The sequence below is a fragment of the Castor canadensis genome, chromosome 7, assembly GCF_047511655.1.
Source record: "Castor canadensis chromosome 7, mCasCan1.hap1v2, whole genome shotgun sequence".
Taxonomy (NCBI): domain Eukaryota; kingdom Metazoa; phylum Chordata; class Mammalia; order Rodentia; family Castoridae; genus Castor; species Castor canadensis.
The window spans coordinates 154,566,312-154,583,690 of record NC_133392.1 but is presented as its reverse complement, the minus strand read 5'-3'; the positions used below and the strand labels follow the sequence as shown (position 1 = coordinate 154,583,690).

General features: G+C 52.5%; 1 protein-coding gene across 2 annotated transcripts; it reads left to right on the top strand.

The window, feature by feature from the left end:
* Positions 1–5,042: 5,042 nt before the first annotated feature.
* On the top strand, positions 5,043–15,467 carry Miip (migration and invasion inhibitory protein). 2 transcript variants are annotated; one of them, XM_020160071.2, is made up of 10 exons: positions 5,043–5,147; positions 6,741–6,939; positions 7,153–7,491; positions 7,882–7,966; positions 11,299–11,407; positions 11,485–11,537; positions 11,922–12,051; positions 12,199–12,295; positions 13,036–13,170; positions 13,406–15,467. In XM_020160071.2, exons 2-10 carry the CDS (start codon positions 6,817–6,819, stop codon positions 13,589–13,591), a joined length of 1,257 nt encoding a protein of 418 aa, XP_020015660.1. In that variant the 5' UTR covers positions 5,043–5,147; positions 6,741–6,816; the 3' UTR covers positions 13,592–15,467. The 2 variants fall into 2 exon arrangements, with proteins under 2 accessions (XP_020015660.1, XP_020015661.1); XM_020160072.2 differs by lacking the exon at positions 5,043–5,147 and adding an exon at positions 5,154–5,644.
* The last annotated feature ends 1,912 nt before the right edge of the window (positions 15,468–17,379 follow it).

Here is a 17,379-nt window from a genome sequence, read left to right as displayed (position 1 = left end):
ACCCAGCAGCTGCCCCACTGAGAACGAATGGTGTAACCGACCTCCAAGGGCCAGGAAATGTAGAGTGACTCCTTCACAGATTTCTCTGTAACTCCAAACCGTTCATCTCTCACTTAAAAAGTAAATGACTCACAGGTCTGCCCCACTTTGCCTTCTGAGAATCTGGCTGTGAACGCTTCTCTCTCTCTCTCTCCCGCCTCTCTCTCTCTCCCCTCTTCCCTCTCCTCTCTTCTCTCTCCCGCCTCTCTCTCTCCCCTCTTCCCTCTCTCTTCTCTCTCTCTCTCTCTCTCTCTCTCTCTCTCTCTCCCGCCTCTCTCTCCCCTCTTTCCTCTCTTCTCTTTTCTTTTTCTTTCTCTCTCTCTTTCCTTTTCTTCTCCCCCACCCAGGAGTGGGTAAGGGTATGACTGGTGGGCTGCCCTGCCCCTCCACACTCCCCCTCTTAATGAGCAGCACCCCTGCCTCTGTCACTTGTCCATTTCAGAGGCTTCCCAGTCAGTGACTGTAGTCTCATCCTTCCAGGCTTCCAGGCCACAGCTGTGGGGTGTCCTCCTCGAGTCCCCATCATATGTGTTTCATTTCTTATGTTGCTTTCTGTCTTCCTAGACCCTGACCTTTCCCCACCTCCATCACACCACCCTGGGCTGACTCCTGCTCTCCCCTGCCTTCTGTAACTTTAAAGGCAGCAGCTAGGGTGACCTTTACAGCTAGAGCTCAGCTCATGTACCCTCTGCCCCAAGCACTGCTGTGACCCCCAAGTTCCCCTGGAGGCTGCCCAGGGTCCCAGCCTAAGGTGTGCAGTGGCTCTTACATTGGCCCTCACTCCCCACTTTGCTGTTCATCCACCCTGGTTCCTTGCCGTTCCTTGGCATTGCTCAGCACACTCTCTGCATAGGTCCTTTGCCCTGGCTGACCTGCTGCTTGGCTTCCCAGCTGACTCACTCTTCTGTCTCCAGCTGACCTCAGCAATGGAGCTATGCATGTGTTCCAGTTAGCACCTGACACAAGCCAGCATATTCGGTTGTCTCCCCTGCTAGAACACGCTACATAGGAGGCATGTGGGAGGATCACTGTCCAAGGCCAGCCCCAGGCAAAAGCTTGAGACCCTATCTCAAAAATAATCAGAGCAAAAAGGGCTGGATGCGTGGCTCAAGTAGTAGAGCACCTGCTTAGCAAATGCAAGGTCCTGAGTTCAAACCCCAGTACTGCCAAAACACCACCACCAACAACAAAAACAGATGGATGATCCTAATCCTGACAGCACAGGCCATGCACTTATCAGCCCTCTAGCATTGAGGGACAGATCTTAAATGCTACTGTACTGTGTAGTCAGCCTTTAGCACATTCGGCTCCACTGTGGAATCAGGCTCAGAGAAATAAGACTAGCTCAGATACGAGCAGGGGGGTTGCTGATAATAATGCAGCCTGCCTTTAAGCTCAAATCTTAGTTTCCCAAAGCCCAGGGGCTTTCAGACTTTTCACCCTCACCCACAATTATGAATACATTATGATCTAATACAGATATGTGTATAAGGGACACAAAATAACATTACCCTTGCAATACAGCAAGTAGTTGCTGTCCTTAGCAAGGTGCTGTTTTAAGAACCCAAAGGTTCTTGGGTTCCTGGCCATGGTTTGAAAGCAGGTGTTTGTGCCGTGTTGCCTCCTGCAACATGCTTTGTTAATTATTCCTGGTCAAGGCCAGACCCATTCCTGTGGTTTCTCAGGCTAACTCATCTGCTCACTGGAAGTTCTGGGGAATCTGAGATGCTGGGAATTTTAGCTCTCCAGTGACTGCCCCCGTTTAATTACAAATCACAAATACTATGTACCATCTGTTCCAAGTGCTGGGGAGATGGCTCAGGCAGCTGTCTGGGGCAGCATCTGGCTCTGCAGGGTTCTGCCTGAGCAGGCCCTTCTTGCAGATGTTAGCTGAGTTCACTCTATCCTTAAGGCCATGGATCCCGGTCTCTGAGTTATTCTCTTAGGCTTGAGATAAGATCAACGAACTTATACTGAGTGCTTGGCCTATGCCACTGCTCTATCCCCCACTTGGAGAAAGGAAGAAGTTCATTAATTCAGCAGCATATTTGAGTGCCTGCTGTCAGGCTTGGCTCTCGGTATTGGAGATACAAATGTGAATAAGTACATGAAAGTCCCTGCCTTTATGGAGCTTGTCGGCTACAGGGTGGGGGGTGGGGGCAGGGGAGACAGTCAACAGGCAAAATTGTGTAAAAGACAGTAGGTGAGAAGATAAGGGTTATGAAGGAAAGCATGGGAGGGTGTGAAAATAGTGTGGCTGGAGTAGTCCTCACCGAAAAGCTGACATCAGAAGAAACTTAAGGCCATGGGGAATGGAGTCGTGGACAACCTGGGCAGGGCCTTCCGGCAGAAGGAACAGTACGTGCAAAGGCCGTGCAAAGGCCGTGAGGAGAAGGCCCTCTGTCTGAGAGGAGCATTGAATAGTCAGAGTGGAGGGAGGGAGGGAGGGCGGGAGGGAGGGGAAAGAGGAGTGTAAACAGGTGTGAAAAGGAACTAGTGGCAGCTTGGGTCCTGCAGTCACTGCACTGTCAGGGCAGGTGCCATTGGAGAGTTTTGAGCAGAGATGTGCTGTGAGCTGGCTTACATCTTAGTGGGACTATGGGCTGCCATGTGGAAATAGCCAACAGACAGGATGGAAGGAAAGAGGCCAGCCAAGAGGTGACAGCAACATGCCAGGCAGCGTGAAATGGCGCCTTGGACCAGGGCAGTCATGATGGAAGTATGAAGAGGGTCGGGGTCCAGGTACTTTCGAGACTCCACAGCCAGTGTTCATCTGCTCACCTCTTCATGGACATTGGGATTTACCATGGAGTCTATGAACATCTGTTTACAGGTTCTTCTACAATCCCCCCTTGGATAAATGCCTAGGAGTTAGAATGACTGGATCATACAGTGGATTATGTTTAACTTAAAAAAAAAAAAATTTAGCTGGGCGCCAGTGGCTCACGCCTGTAATCCTAGTGTTACGAGTCGAATGAGGCCCAACCACCCAAAAAGACTTTAAAGGAGAGTCTTTATTTGCCAGCTGGCGACTGCTCTGACCAACAGGCCCTTAGAGCAGCCCCGTTCTGACTTTAATCAGGGTTTATAAAGGCAAAACCATGTCCTGTTTGACAACCATTGCGAAGCAAACTAGCCCAGGTACAGAAGCGAAACAATGGCTGCTAGTTGCCGTTGCGAAGGAGAAGTGAACACAACACAACCGTTTATCCACGTCCCGCTTTGGTTCCTTCTGTTTTCCTCGGCTCTTGGATTCTGATTGAGGTTGCATTGAGTCTCTAGATCCATTTGGAGAGAACTGACATCTTAAAAATATTGAGTGTTTCAGTCCATGAACATAGTATATTTCCCATTTATTTAAATCTTCTCTCAAGAATTTGAGAATTTAACTTAATGTATAGGTCTTTTGTCAGATTTTCCCCTAAATATTTCATTTTCATATTTATTAACGTTATGATAAATGTTGTTTTTAAAAATCTCAATTTCCTTTTTTTTTTTGGAGATAGGGTTTTCCTAAGAAGCCCAGATTGGCCTCGAACTCACTACATAGCCCAGACTAGGCTCCAACTTTCAATCATCCTGCTTTAGCCACCCAAAAACTGGAATTACAGGCATTTACCACCACACATGGCTAAAACAACTTCTAATGGTTTGTTGACATGTAGAAATACAACCATTTCTGTATATTGATCTTGCATCATAAAATCTTCTGAAGCTCCTTAATTCTAGTCATCTTTTTATAGATTCTATGAGATTTTCTACTATGTTGTATGAAGATAAAGATAGCTTTTCTTCTTCCTTATCGCACTGGCAAAGACTATAATGCTGAAGTACTAAAAGCAGACATCCTTGCCTTGTCCTGACCTTGGGAAAGCATTCAGTTATTATGAAATACGCTGTTAAATGTAGGTGTTTTCATATATTTTATCAGAATTAGGATTTCTAGTCCTAGTTTGTTTAGATTAAAAAAAAAAAAAATCAGGAATGGGGGCTGGAGATACAGCTCGTAGAAGAGCACTTGCCTAGCATGTGAGGCCCTGGGTTTGACTCCCAGCTCTTTAATAAAAAGATGCGTCAGATTTTGTCAAATGCGAGGACATCTCTTGAAAGTAAAAGGGACTGTCTTCCCACTTCCATCTGAGAGAGAGGGGCAGTATCTGGGAGGTGGTTTTCCTTTCCCTCTTTCATTTTGTCTGTTAATACAATGAATTACGTAGATTTTAAAATGTTTGGCAAGCCACTTCATCTCATAGGAGGGTTTTTGTTGCTGCGGTTCTGTAAAATGGGATAATAATCACCTTCACGCATATTTATGAGGTCAGAATACACTGACAGGGAAAAGACCTGGGGCCCAAATAAATAAATAAAATAAAATAAATAAAAGTGGTAAGCACTTCATAATTTTTTTTTCTGGGCGGCGTGGGGTTTGAACTCAGAGCCCCATGCTTCCTAGACAGGCGTTCTACCGTCTGAGCCACTCCACCAAGCGTATTACGTGTTGGGTATTTTCGAGAAAAGGTCTCTCGAACTATTTGCGGGACCTGACCTTGAACCGCGATCCTCCTGATCTTTGCCTCCAGATTACAGGCGTGAGCCACTGACGCCCGGCGGCACTCTATAAATCTGTTTATATCTTACAGACAGGATCATAGGTGTCTATAATCCCACTGCTTCCTCCCCGCTGCTGCAGTGCCTCCTACGGTGCTTCCAGCTACAAACTAGGCACCCCATTAAGACTTGAATGGAAGGAGCCAGCGGCCTCTTATCCAAGCCTAACCCGCCGCAACCCGCGGCTCGGGACAAAGAGAACTGCCTCGGCGCACGCGGTGTACATCGCTAACCAATCAGAGCCCGTTTCTCCCGGCTCCTCCCCATTCCGATGATCGAGCTAGTGTAGCTCGGTCTCAGAAGTTAGCCAATCAACTTGTAGGGCTCCCGTTAGCCCCGCCCCTAAGTTGAAACTGCCGCTTCGGGATGCGGAGTAACGCTCGCCTAGCGTCCCGGCCCCGCCCTACCATTAACCAATCAGAGAGGCCGGTGGAGGCGACGCCGGACCGGGGCGGTGCGGGTGGTATTTGTCTGCTGAACTGGTCTGGGGCTTCCGGGAGGTGAGTGTCGTGACGGCCGGGACTGGGGAGGGGGATGGAGGTGTGCGTGCCCACGGCTGGCTCTGGGGCTGCGATGGGACTTGAGGAGGCTGACTCCCCTTCCCGGGATCCCATCTCGGCGTCCTGTTACTTTTGCTGCCCTAGCGTCTCTTCTGAAAGTCGCCTTCCCGCTGCGTCTGCGCAGGATTTAGCTTTCCAGAGTGGGGCCGGGGCCGACTGTGCCCATTAACCCCGTGCAAAATCAGACTCTCTGACCATAGGAGTGTGGTCCAGCATTGCTGGGCCAGGTAAAGTTGGGCGGGGGTCCCTGTCTTGCCGTTTGCACCTCCACTGCCCGCACTCTGCGAGTAGGGTGCCTGCCTTCCCAGTCCCCAGATGAGGACTCAGTGTTAAAACCGAGTGGCGCTACTGCAGGAGACTTGAGGTTGGAGGAGCCTGAGTTGGGGCTATAGGGAGGTGGAAGCCCTTTCCCCAGCCTGCAGAAATCCCTTTCAGAGGTAAGTGTGTGCTTCTGAGTCTCACCCTCCTGGACCAAGGACTGGCAGCCGGAGGAGGCTTCCCAGGCTCCTCCCCACACTGCCAGGGAAAGCCTGTCCAGACCATGGATGCTTTGCTGTGACTTTTGCCTTGCTAACCTCTCCTAACTTTAGTTTCTTCGTGTGTGAAAAGAATGGGCTGGGAGGTGTAGCTTCGTGGAAGAATGCATGCTTAACATGCTGCAGGCCTGCAGGCCTTCGTCAATACCAGCACCAAAACAAAAAACAAAAGCAAGCAAACAAAAGCAAAGGGGGAAGGACTAGGGGAGGGTAAGGAGGCAGGGATCTGTTCAGAAGCCTCACTGTGTTGGATTCACAAGTTACACAGCTTCACATTTGCCAGCTTGCACTGGTAACTTTCTGCAGGTTAAAGGAGTCTGATTTTGCTGGGTTACACCTGTAATCCTAGTACTTGGGAGGCTGAGATAGGAAAGATCACGGTTTGAAGCCAGCCAGGGCAAATAGTTTGTGGGATCCTATCTCCAAAATAACCAGATCAAAATGGACTGGAGGAGTGGCTCAAGCTGTAGAGCACCTGCTTTGCAAGCATGAAACCCTGAGTTCAAACCTCAGTCCCACAAAAAAAAGACAAAAGAAAAAAACCAGTCTGGTTTCATAGTCAGAGTCATTGAGGGGGAACTGGTTTGTTTTGGCAGGAAAGGAAGCACACCCTGGCCCATTTAGTAGGAACAGATTTTTGGACTGGAGGAGTGGCTCATGTGGTAGAGCACCTGCTTTGCAATCATGAAGCCCTGAGTTCAAACCGCAGTTCCACCAAAAAAAACAAAACAAAACCCAATAATATGTCGAGTACTTGCAATGTAACTGGCACTGTGCTAAGAGTTTAATGTGACTTGCCTTGTTTAATCCTAAGGACAACCTGGCAACCTGGCAAGGTAGATACTGTTACTATGTTTGACAGATGAGGAAAGGAGGTGCAGAGTTTAAGTGACCTGCCTGAGGATGCACAGCTAAGGAGAATACTGGGGGATGTTGAACCCCAGCCTCTGGCATCAAGGCCCCCTCCCCAGCCTTTCTCATACCATCTTGACTTCAGGTGGAACCCCAGTCCTGAGCAGCTGTGGCTGAGGGGCCATCAACGTCACTGTGGGGAGCTGGAGGCTCCACCCAGGATGGGGGAGATGGAAGACCTTGTACAACTCCGGCTGCTCAATCTGGAGCTGCTGAGGCAGCTGTGGGCCGGGCAGAAGGCTGTGCGGCGCTCAGTGGCCAAGGCCACCTCGGGAACCCTGCAGGCAAGAAAGGAACTGCTTAGCCCTCGGGGTGGTGGCCAGGGTCATCTTGTCCAACCCACCCATTTTACTGTTGATGCAAAACTGAGGCCTTGGGAGGGAAGGGACTGGGCCAGGACACTGTTGAAGCCACAGCAGGCTCTGGCGCCTAGCATAGGCGGGGTAGGTGGGCACTGGCTGGGCCGCCCCTGGGGTGACCTGACCTGTCCTCTCCAGTCAAGCCTGTACTCCAGCAGCAGCTATGATTCAGAGACGCCGGTGTCCCCAGAGACTTCCTCAGCCTTCTCGGGAGCCTCCTGCTCACAGGATAAACGTCACGTGGGGGACTCACTGGATACCCCTCGAGGTATTCCCCATGATAGGATCAGCTCCAGGGTGGCTTCTCTCCCACCTGCCAAGTGCCAACACCCAGAGTCCCTGGAATCGTCAAGGCCCCGCTCAGCACCCTTGCCACCTACCACGGAGCCAGTGCCTTCAGCAGGGCTGGGCCATTTGAGGCCCCCCGAAACACAGGCTCCAAGGTCCATGCTGGCTGGACAGAGCAAACCATCCAAGGTAACATGGGAGAGCTGGCCTTCCACCAATGGGTTCCCTGCCTGACAGACTCGCTCCCAAGCAGACTTCCCTGTAAGAGAAGCTTTCAGAGGTGCTCTGAGACCTCTCAGATCATGAGTGATAGTGATGGCTGTTAGTTTTCAGACAGCACTTTGGGAAGATGCTGATGGGTCACATTATACTGACAGGAAGACTGAGGCTCAGAGCCCAGACTCATTCAAAGCCACCCACAAAGTGGGGCCAAACTTTTATCTTCTGGATAAAAGTTGCCAGCTAACTCTGGGGCCCAAGTTGGTATAAGTTAAGACTGCCTGCCTTCCCCCAAAGGTGGGGCCTCCTCTGGGCTGGGCCTGCTGTCCTAGCCCTTTTCCTCTTGGTCTCCCTCCTCAGACCAGAGTGACCTTCAGCCAGGAGTCGGCAGTGCCTGAGAGAAACTGGCGCCTCTGGCCATACCTGGGCTACGACTGGATTGCAGGTGAGGCCCGCCCAGAGCACACACCTGGCCTGGGAGCAGGAGGACAGGCCGTGGCTGGGAAAAACTAGCTGTGGGCCCAGGTGTGGTGGGCCTCTGTTGTATGAGTGAGCGAGTCAGGGCTGCTGTATTTTTTCTGCTGATCTCACAGGTGTGAGTGACCCACCAGTGCCTGGCTGGGTGGCCATATTTTTGAGGGGTTACTTGGTGCCCTCTATAACTCTGTGCCTGGACCATCTCTGCTTATTTTCCTACCCAGCCCTCTTCTCAGCAATCTCAGTGGCTTCATGGTTGTCCTTCCTGTGGCCTCTTCAGTCTCATTACTGCTCACTCTGTGTTGAAGTATATAGAACATATCATTTGCCATTCAGCCATTTTGAAGTGAGCAGTTCAGTGGCCTTGAGGACAGTCACATCGTCATGCTTGTTGCCATGGACCACCTCCAGCACCTTTCCATCTTAAACACCTGAAGGCCTAACTCCACCATGCCCCCCCCAGTCCCTCGCAGCCACCCTTCTTTCTGTCTCCATGAAGTCACTTCTCCAGGTACCTCAAATATGTAGAGTCACATCTTTTTGTGTGTGTGACTTGTTTTATTTAGCATATTGCCCCAAAGGTTCATCCACTTGTAGCCTGTGTTAGAATTCCCTTCTATGGACTGGAGGTGTGGCTCAGGTGATAGAGCACCTGCTTTGCAAGTGTGAAGCCCTGAGTTCAAACCCCAGTCCCACCAAAAAAAAAACAAAAACAAAAACAAAAACCTTTCTTTTTTGAGGGGAGGGATAGCACTGGGGTTTGAACTGAGCCTTGGGCTTGCAGGAGCTCTGCCACTGGAGCCATGCCCCTAGCCCTTCTGATTTAAGTTTTTAGGTAGGGTCTCATGCTTTTTGCCCGGGGCCAGCTACAGACCGATCCTCCCATCTCCACTGTCTGAGTAACAGGGATGACAGGTGTGCGTTACCGTGCCTGGCTAGAAGTCCCTTTCTTTTTAAGCCTGACTCATACTCTACTTTTAGTGTGGGTCATTTATTCATTCATCTATCATTGGACACTTGGGCATTTCTATCTCTTGCTACCATGAATGCTGCTGTGAATATGGATGTGACTGTATATTTCCAATGCAGCCCCCAATAAAGTTTCAAATATGGGAATAAAGTCATGTCATTCCCCAGCTCTGATCTCCCCAGGGATTGTCCCCAGCACTTACTATAAAATCCAGAATCCTTATCCAGAGTTAGGAGGTGTGATCTGCCCTTTGCTGTCCCCTTGACTTGAACTCTGATTGTTTGTCTCCTGCTTCTCTTTGATCCAGCCTTGCTGTCTTATCCATTCTTGAACCTGCCATGTTTTTGGCCACCTCAGGGCCTTTGCACCTTGCAGGTATTTTGTGATTCAGGGCTCAGATCCAATGATAGGCCATGGGGCCACCTCCCCATGGCATGGCCTGTTCCATCAGGCCGTTACGTTATCTTCTTCATAGCATTCTCAGAAATTGTCCTTCAGATCTGCATTCTGAGAACTGCTTGTTTCTTGTCTTTCCCTGCAGAAGAATGTAAGCCTCACTGAGCAGAGCTTGGGCTGTCTTTGTTGTACTGTTCTCCATGTCTGAGCCTAAAATTGTGCCTGGCCCATAGGAGACCATCAGCAAACACTTGCTGCCCCTCATGGCCTTTGGATCCTTTTTCCAAAAGAAGGACCTGGGCACAGAGGTCAAGTCACTGAGGTGTTCCATGGGGCTGCTGGGACCCCACAGTGGTGGTGGTGTCGCTGGTGGTGATACAGGCCCCTGCATTTGAGGACTTCCTGGAATCTTGGCTACATTGCTTCCTGTTTCTGGGAAGGAGGCCCTCCCTGCTCTACATCCAAGGAGGGAGCATCCCGGTCCCTCCTGGGGCCTGGGCCTGCAGCTGTGTTCCCTTCCTGTCCAGGAGCGCTGGGCTTCTGAAGCCTCTGCTTCCTGCACACATGTCTTTGCCTCTGGCCACATCACTGCCTGGCAGAGGACATGGTGGGACATATGCAGAAGGGAGAGAGCAGTTATATGCCCAGATAAGAAGCAAGAAGGATTCAGAGGTCAGCCTTGCTCCATAAGAACTCGCTCTTGAAGGAGCTGACCAGGGTGCTATGAGAACTACATTAATCCCTTCCCAGGGCAGCCTACCCAATAACCTAACCCACCTCTCACTTGGTCCTACCTCTTAAAGAGATACTATACCTCAGCACCACCACTCTGGGGACCAGACTTCCACACATGAGCCTTTTGAGACATACTCCAGCCACCTCCAGAGCCCAGCAGTTACTGTCAAGTGCACTGCAGTAACCTCTCCAAAGTCAAGGCCCTGACTTCTGCCCCTCCTGCAGTCTTTCCTGTCCTATAGATGGCAACCTGATATGTCAGGCCATAACCTTGGAATGACCTTGACTTTCCCTCCCTAGTTGTGTTGCCCATCCAGTCCCTCAGTGCATTCTGTTGAGCTTCCTTCTGTGGGTTTCTAGAATCTGACTGTTTCTCTATACACGACTCCTGTCACAGCCTCCTAACCAGCGACCCTGCTTCCCCTCACCTTCCAGCTGCCAGAGGACAAATCTTGTAAAAAATATGTGGCCAGTCTGATTGTGTCACTCCTTGTCCCCAAGCCCTTCATGACATTCTGAACCTCATCCCTTCCACACTCACCTCTTCTCCCTACCTTCCCAGCCACTTTCACCTGGCTGTTCTTCAAACACACAAAGCACATGCCTGCCCCTGGGCCTTTGCATCTGCTGCAGTGCCCTTCTGGAATGTCCTCGTGGCTTCATCAGGTCTCTGCTCAAGTGTCATTTCAGAGAGGCATCCTTTGAGACTGCTGCCCTGCTACACTTACGCTGTCTGATTCTAGACTCTTGCTTCCTGGCTAATGGCACCACGGGTTTCTTTGGTGACTACTTCATCCATTTTATTGTTTATTAATTTTTCGAGGTAGGGTTTCAGTATATAGCTCAGGTTGACCTGAAACTTGCTTTGTAGCCCATGCTGACCTTGAGCTCATGATCCTCCTGCCTCAGCCTCCCTAGTGCTGGAATTACAGGTGTGCACCAACACACCCAGCTTTGTTTTGTCTGTCTAGCTCACTGCTCTTTCCCCAGCACCTCAGACAATGTGTGGCCCTAGGAAGGGCTCTGTGATGATTGGGAACACAGCAGAGATGACAGATGCTAAAACACAGCTGCAGGCACAGGGGGTGGAGGTCCCCTCTGCCCTGTATGAGGCATGGTGGGGGTGCATGTCCCCAGATCTTGGCCAGTGACCCTGGTAGCCACAGCCTATCAGCTTCCTGGTGCTTTGCCCACACCAGGGGCTCTGGACAGCAGCTCTCCGGTCACCAGTGAGTCCGAGACCTTCTTCTCCACACTGCAGAAGTTCCGGGAGGAAAACAAGGAAGAGTGTATTCACGGTTACCCAGAGTGAGTAGGGCAGGCGAGGGTGGACCGGGGCAGTGGGGGGCTCTCTTGCTTCCCTGCTCATCTCTCTAACCTCTCAGAGCCCAGTTCCTAGGCCTCCACGAGAGCAGCGACATGGATGATGACCACCAATGTGAGTGATCACCTCAGCCAGGCCACTGGGTAGCCCCATCCCCTTTTTCCAGATCCTGGGAGTCTGGGGAAGCCCCTGAGTTATTGGGGCCTCTGGGCAGAAGCTTGGGGTCTGGACACCCCTGGTTGGGTTGGTAAATAGTGCCTACCTACCCCCTGTGACCTGCCCCAGCTCCTAAAATCCTCCAGAGCCAGAGGGGCCAGGCCCTGCTGGGCTCCATCCAGTGCCTGGAGCCCCTGCGAGGGTTCCTCCTCAGCCTTGAGCGTGGACCTCAGGCTTTGAGGGGGACGAGGGGCCCACACTTGCTTCCCACAGTGCTGGCGGCCCTTGTGGTTGGGGGCAGCCAGGGGTTCCTGGATCAGGCTGTTCTCCTGGGCTTCGCAGGTGTGTACTGCTACCGAATCAACCGTCGCCTGTTTCCGGTGCCTGTGGATCCTGATGCCACCTGCCGCCTGTGCAGGACACCACGGGACCAGCGGGGCCCTGAGACCCTGCTGGAACCTGCACAGGTCAGGTGAGTGGCCAGAGCTTTGGGAACCCTTGTGGGGCAGCCACAGGGTGTTGGCAGCCGAGGGAGCAGAGCCTTGGTTTTTTTTGGGGGGGGATGGGAATGGTCCCAAGGCTGGGCCTCCCAGCAGCATCCACACCACACTCCTTGCAGGGTGAGCATCCCATTGTCGGTCCTGGATCCCCCACACCGGTACCGGATCCACCGGCGGAAGAGCTTTGACGCCTCTGACACGCTGGCCCTGCCCCGGGTGAGCGGCACTGTGGAGCTGGAGGGGGATGCAGGATTACCTGTGGGTCCTGAGGCCCAGGGAGGCCCCGGCAGGAAGCTTGTCTTAGAGCGGGCATGCACTGAGTTTTAAGTGCCAGCGGGCCTCTTGTATCACCTGGGAAAGGTGGGGTATTTATTACCTTCCCCCCACCCCCCGCAGCTTCCAGGATGGCTGTCTGCCTGTATCCTGCTGAGCTCTTAGGTGACATGTGTATGGTCTTTAGGACTATTTCAAAACTGCACAGCAACCCTTGTGTGAGTCTCGCTCCACACATGGGGAGACTGAGGCAGAGCTGGTGGAAAAGCTGGATTTGAACCCAGCTCTCTAGGTTTCTCTATGAGTTCTGTGGAGATGCCCTTTTCCTTCAGTTGAGGGTGGGACAGCTGAGAGGAAGACTCCTTGGCTCTCTGTCCGGAAGGCGGGTGTAATGGCCCCATCCTTGGGCAGCAGGGGTTGGGGGCAGTTAGTGAAGTAATACAGGATGGGTGCCCAGGGCAGGCTCCCAACACAGGAAGCACTCTATTTACATCCACATTGTTTGGCCCATCTTACAATGGCCCCGGGGTGGCCAGATCAGCAGGTCGGGAAGGGGGTGGGATAATCAGCAGGTGGACACAGACCCTTGCCCAAGGGGAAACTGAGTGCTCCTGATTGGGGCACAGCTCCTCCCTGGGCTGTGCCTGGTTTGGGAAGACACCTTTAACCCATTGTCTCCACAGCACTGTCTGCTAGGCTGGGATGTCTTTCCTCCCAAGTCTGAGAAAAGTTCAGCCCCCAAGAGCCTGGATCTCTGGTCCTCAGTCTCCTCCGAGGCCCAGCACCGGAAGCTGCTGGCTTCTAGCCCTTCCTGCCTGGTATGGTCCAGGGTGTGTCTTAGCCTGGGTGCTTGGGACGGACAGGTTCCATTGGGATGGGGCATGCAAGGGCCTGGGCCTGGCAAGGGCCTCAAACATCACCAGTCTTCGACACCTGCCTTGTGCCACCCACGAGGGTTGATCCTGGTTCCAAGACGCAGGAGGAGGGACTGAGGCTGGAATTGGCCATGATGGATTCCCACATGGCCCCTGAGCCTTCCCATTCATCTTCCAGGCCTTGCCAGCGCGGGTGCTACCCCCTGCCCCAATCTGGTCAGAACCCCAGCTCCCCCAGCCCCATGCCCCCCCCAGCAGAAGCCCTGAGGACAGTGCTCAAAGGAAGACGGTGCTCCTGCCAGGTTGTACCCTCCCCTCAGCAGGCAGCACCCACAGGAGCCCTTCCAGCCTCAGGTGGAGGTAGCAAGGGCCCCGCTGTCCTCTGTGGTTCAGAGAGGGGGATTCTGGGGTAGAAGGTGAGGAGATTCTGTGATGAGCCTGTAAATAAAGCCCAGTGCTATGCAGCTTCTGTACCCATGCGTGCCTTTCTGTCCTGTTGCAGCCCTTGGTGCCCAGGTGACCTGGCCTCAGCCAAGTCTCCCCTCCCCTAAGGAAAGACACTGCCACCTGGCTGTGGGCATCCATCACTGTGACTTTCTGAGCTCTTTCTGTAGCTCCCAGCTCTGAGTAGATGGCTCCCAGCCAGATCTGTGGGTATGGGGGCCCCCAAGACAGGCTGGGGTCAAGGTCTTAGGTAAAGCTGCATGTGGTATGGTGGTAAGTGAATGAGTTCTACCCTTCCTCTTGGTCCCCAAAGCCAAGATCCATCAGCAAAAGTACTTTCCTGGTCCGTGGGCCAGGTGGCTTCCACATGCCACCTCTACCCTCTCCTGGAAGCCATGGGGGATACAGAAAGAACCCCAGGAGGGGAGGTGGGGGAACAGGCCGAGCAGTATGTCAGAGGCAGGTTTGGCAGACCCCAGATGTCCCCTGTGGGATGAATTAATAAGCAGCACCCTGTTTTGCCCCATCCCTTGTTTGCATTAGGTTGAATAATACACATTTCTGGTTTTGTAGGACAAAAATGGGATAAATGGGGAAACTGATGACCCACAAAGGTTTGTGCTTTTATCTCTTGCTTGTGAAGCTATGAACCCTTCCTTCCCATTGTCTACCCCCCATGTATTAGTCAGGATAGTCTAGGTCATGCTGCAGTAACAAGTTAACGGTCCTGCTCTTGGTGGTTTAGCATAAAGACTTTCTTTCTATCCCCCAGAGTCAGGTCCTGCAGCCCCCTCCACTCTGCCTCCTGTGACCTTCGTTACAGTCCACTGTAAAATCCCCAAGGGTGGGAAGCAAGCCTGGCTTGTCCTCTGTGTCGTCCCCAGGACCAAGTACCACACGTGGCTGATGTACAGTAAAAAGATGTTGAATGAATGAGGGGGTGAGGGGTCCCCAGGTCTTGGGGACACAGAGGCCAGACAGCTCTGGGCCCTAACTATGTGTCCAGGAATTTGGACGTTGTGGTTCAAGGAAAGGTCCTGCTTGACTTTGGCTCTGGGCTCGCCCAACTGGGGAGATACGTGAGAAGCCTGCCGGGGGAGGGCAGAGCGTGCCTCTTCCTGACAGTGAACTTGGGCTCATCCTTTGACCTTCCTGTAGAGGGATTTCACCATCTGTGAAATGGTGATAATGCCGAGAGGTGATCAAGATCCAACGTGCAGAGATGCACACATAGGTTGACCTGCAAACAGGACAACACAGGTGCCCTCTGCTTATGGTGGGCTCGTGACCTGGTCAGCCCATTGTGAGCTGAGGACCCTGTAAGTGGGAATGCTTGAACACACCTGACCTGCTGATGTGCATGGCAACACAGTGCATTGTAGACTCCAAGTTGCTCACCCTGTGGTCCTGTGGCTGACGGGGACTGAGCTGGCCTGCTCCCCAGTGTCAGAGAGGATCAGACCATACAGTACGAGCCTGTGAAAAGGTCCAGATTGGAAGTATGATTTCTACTCAGTGTGAGTCACTTTTGCAGCATTGTCAAATGGAGAAATTGTATGTCAAGCCATGGCAATTCAGGGACAGTCTGTAAGTGGTGGGACACCAAGGTTGTCATCAGCTCTAATGTCCCCATCTTACCCTGTTCAGTACTGTCCAGAATAGAACCCTGTTTCACCACTAAGCCATGCTCCCAGCCCTTTTGTTTGTATGGTGTTTTTGTTTGTTTGTTTGGGTGGGACTGGGGTTTGAACTCAGGGCTTCAAACTTGCAAAGCAGGCGCTCTACCACTTGAGCCAAACCTCCTGTTGGGAGATGAGGTCTTGCAAATTATTTGCCTGGGCTGGCCTCAAACTGCAGTGATCTTCCCACCTCCACCCTCCAGAGTAGTTGGGATTACAGGTGTGTACCACTGGCCTGGCTCCTGAATTCACTCTTGTTTAACCTTCCCCGGGTGGGAAATAAGAGTATCAAGTCATTTTGCTACCTGCTCCTTGGAGCAGGTAGAGGCAGCGTCTCACTTCTAAAGGAAGGAGGAGGGCTGTGGGTGACTAAGGCCTTCCCTAAGGCCCGTGTCTGGGGACTAGGGGTGGATGGCTGAGGTGTGCAGGAAGCTGTGAGGGGAAGCCCAGGCTGCTGTGGCTGGTGAGGGTGGGTCTTCAGTGACAGGGTGCCTTATGGTGGTTTGGGTGGACCCTGGCCAAAAGTTACTCTCAGGCCCTCCCCCTCTGTAGCTAAGGAGTAGCAGGGTTTCTCTTCCTAGCCCCCAGTTGCCCCAGCCACCTCTGGGACTCAACAGAAACTGCTCTGCTGCCTGCACCCAACCTGCCTCCCCACATCCCCTCCCATGTCCAGGAAGTCAGACTCAGTTGGCTAGGGTTGGTGAGTGTTGGCCAGTGGTGAAGGAGAGGAAGGGTATGACATGAATTTGCAAGGTCTTGGATCTGTTGTGTAGGTGGGTCCTTCCTGTCCCCAGCACTGGGGACACAAAGAACACAGCTGTGAGGGCCACCCAGTGGCCCCTCCTTATTCCCAACAAATTCTGAGCAACTCCCCTGCCTCTCCTGGGGAGGTCTCTGCCCAGAGAGATAGAGACAGCCGAGCAAGCCCTCCCTGTCCCTGTGGGCCCAGGAATCTAGGTGTGGCAGAGCACTGCCCTGGGACTCGATATCCATTTCTGCCCTTGGGGAAATCTGGGCTTCTGAGCCTCAGTCTCCTCATCTGTAGAATGGAGGTTTCATGCTCCCTGCACAGGGGTGTTAGGAGAATGAGGTGAGATGACCAGGTGAAATGTGAAATGATTAGTTCAGAGCTGGGCACTTGGTTAGTAAATATGAAACAAGGGCCCTTGTGTAAGGTATAGGTTGGAAGTCCTGTCTTTGGAATGGTCCACCCCACCTGGCCCAATGAGAGAAGGAGAAGGGAAAGTTTTAAGTAACTTCTCCATTAAGTGACTGATTAGGTCTCTGCCTCAGTGTCTTTGCTGGGGTTGGGCCCACAGGGCTGCACGCCTTGGGGGGCTGGAAAGGTGGGTAGGATAGGAGGGAGGATCAGAGGCTTGGGAACCACACAGACCTTTCCTGGAATCCTTGGGTAGAAACTCTGGGGACATAGGACTGCCTGTGTCACAGCTGGACAGAGCAGGATATGCAACAGGGGTCACACACACTCCAGCCCTCTCCTCCTCAGGGGTGAGACTTGCCCACATCCTGCCTTCAGGCACTAGTGCCTGAACCTTTGCTTAGGGTCCCGCCTGGCCCTGTGCACTCCCATCCCCAATAGGGACACCTTGCTGACCTTGTCTTTCCCTGCCATCTGAGTAGGACTGGGTGGGCTCACTGGGCCTTCCTGCCCTGCTTGGGGCGGGGGAGTCCTGAAGGTCGGGGAGGAGGCTCCCAGGTGCTGGCAGTCTCTCAGCCCCCAGTTCTTACAGGGCTCCGTGGTCACTAGCCTTGTGGAGAGCTGACATCTTCTCTGGGTCCATGAAGAGGGTTCAGTGGCAGCCCCCCAAAAGATATGTCCGCCTGGAACCTCAGAATGTGGCGTCGTGTGGAAGAAGGGTCTTTGCAGATACAACTGGAAGCAAATGCATCTTGGTTTGCATCTGGGTGAGGGCAAAGCCAAAAGGAGCACAGCCAAGGGGAAAGATTTGCTATCTGCAGCAGAAAAGGAGAGAATGGAGTTATTTCCAAGTGTACCCTCTGCAAAGGA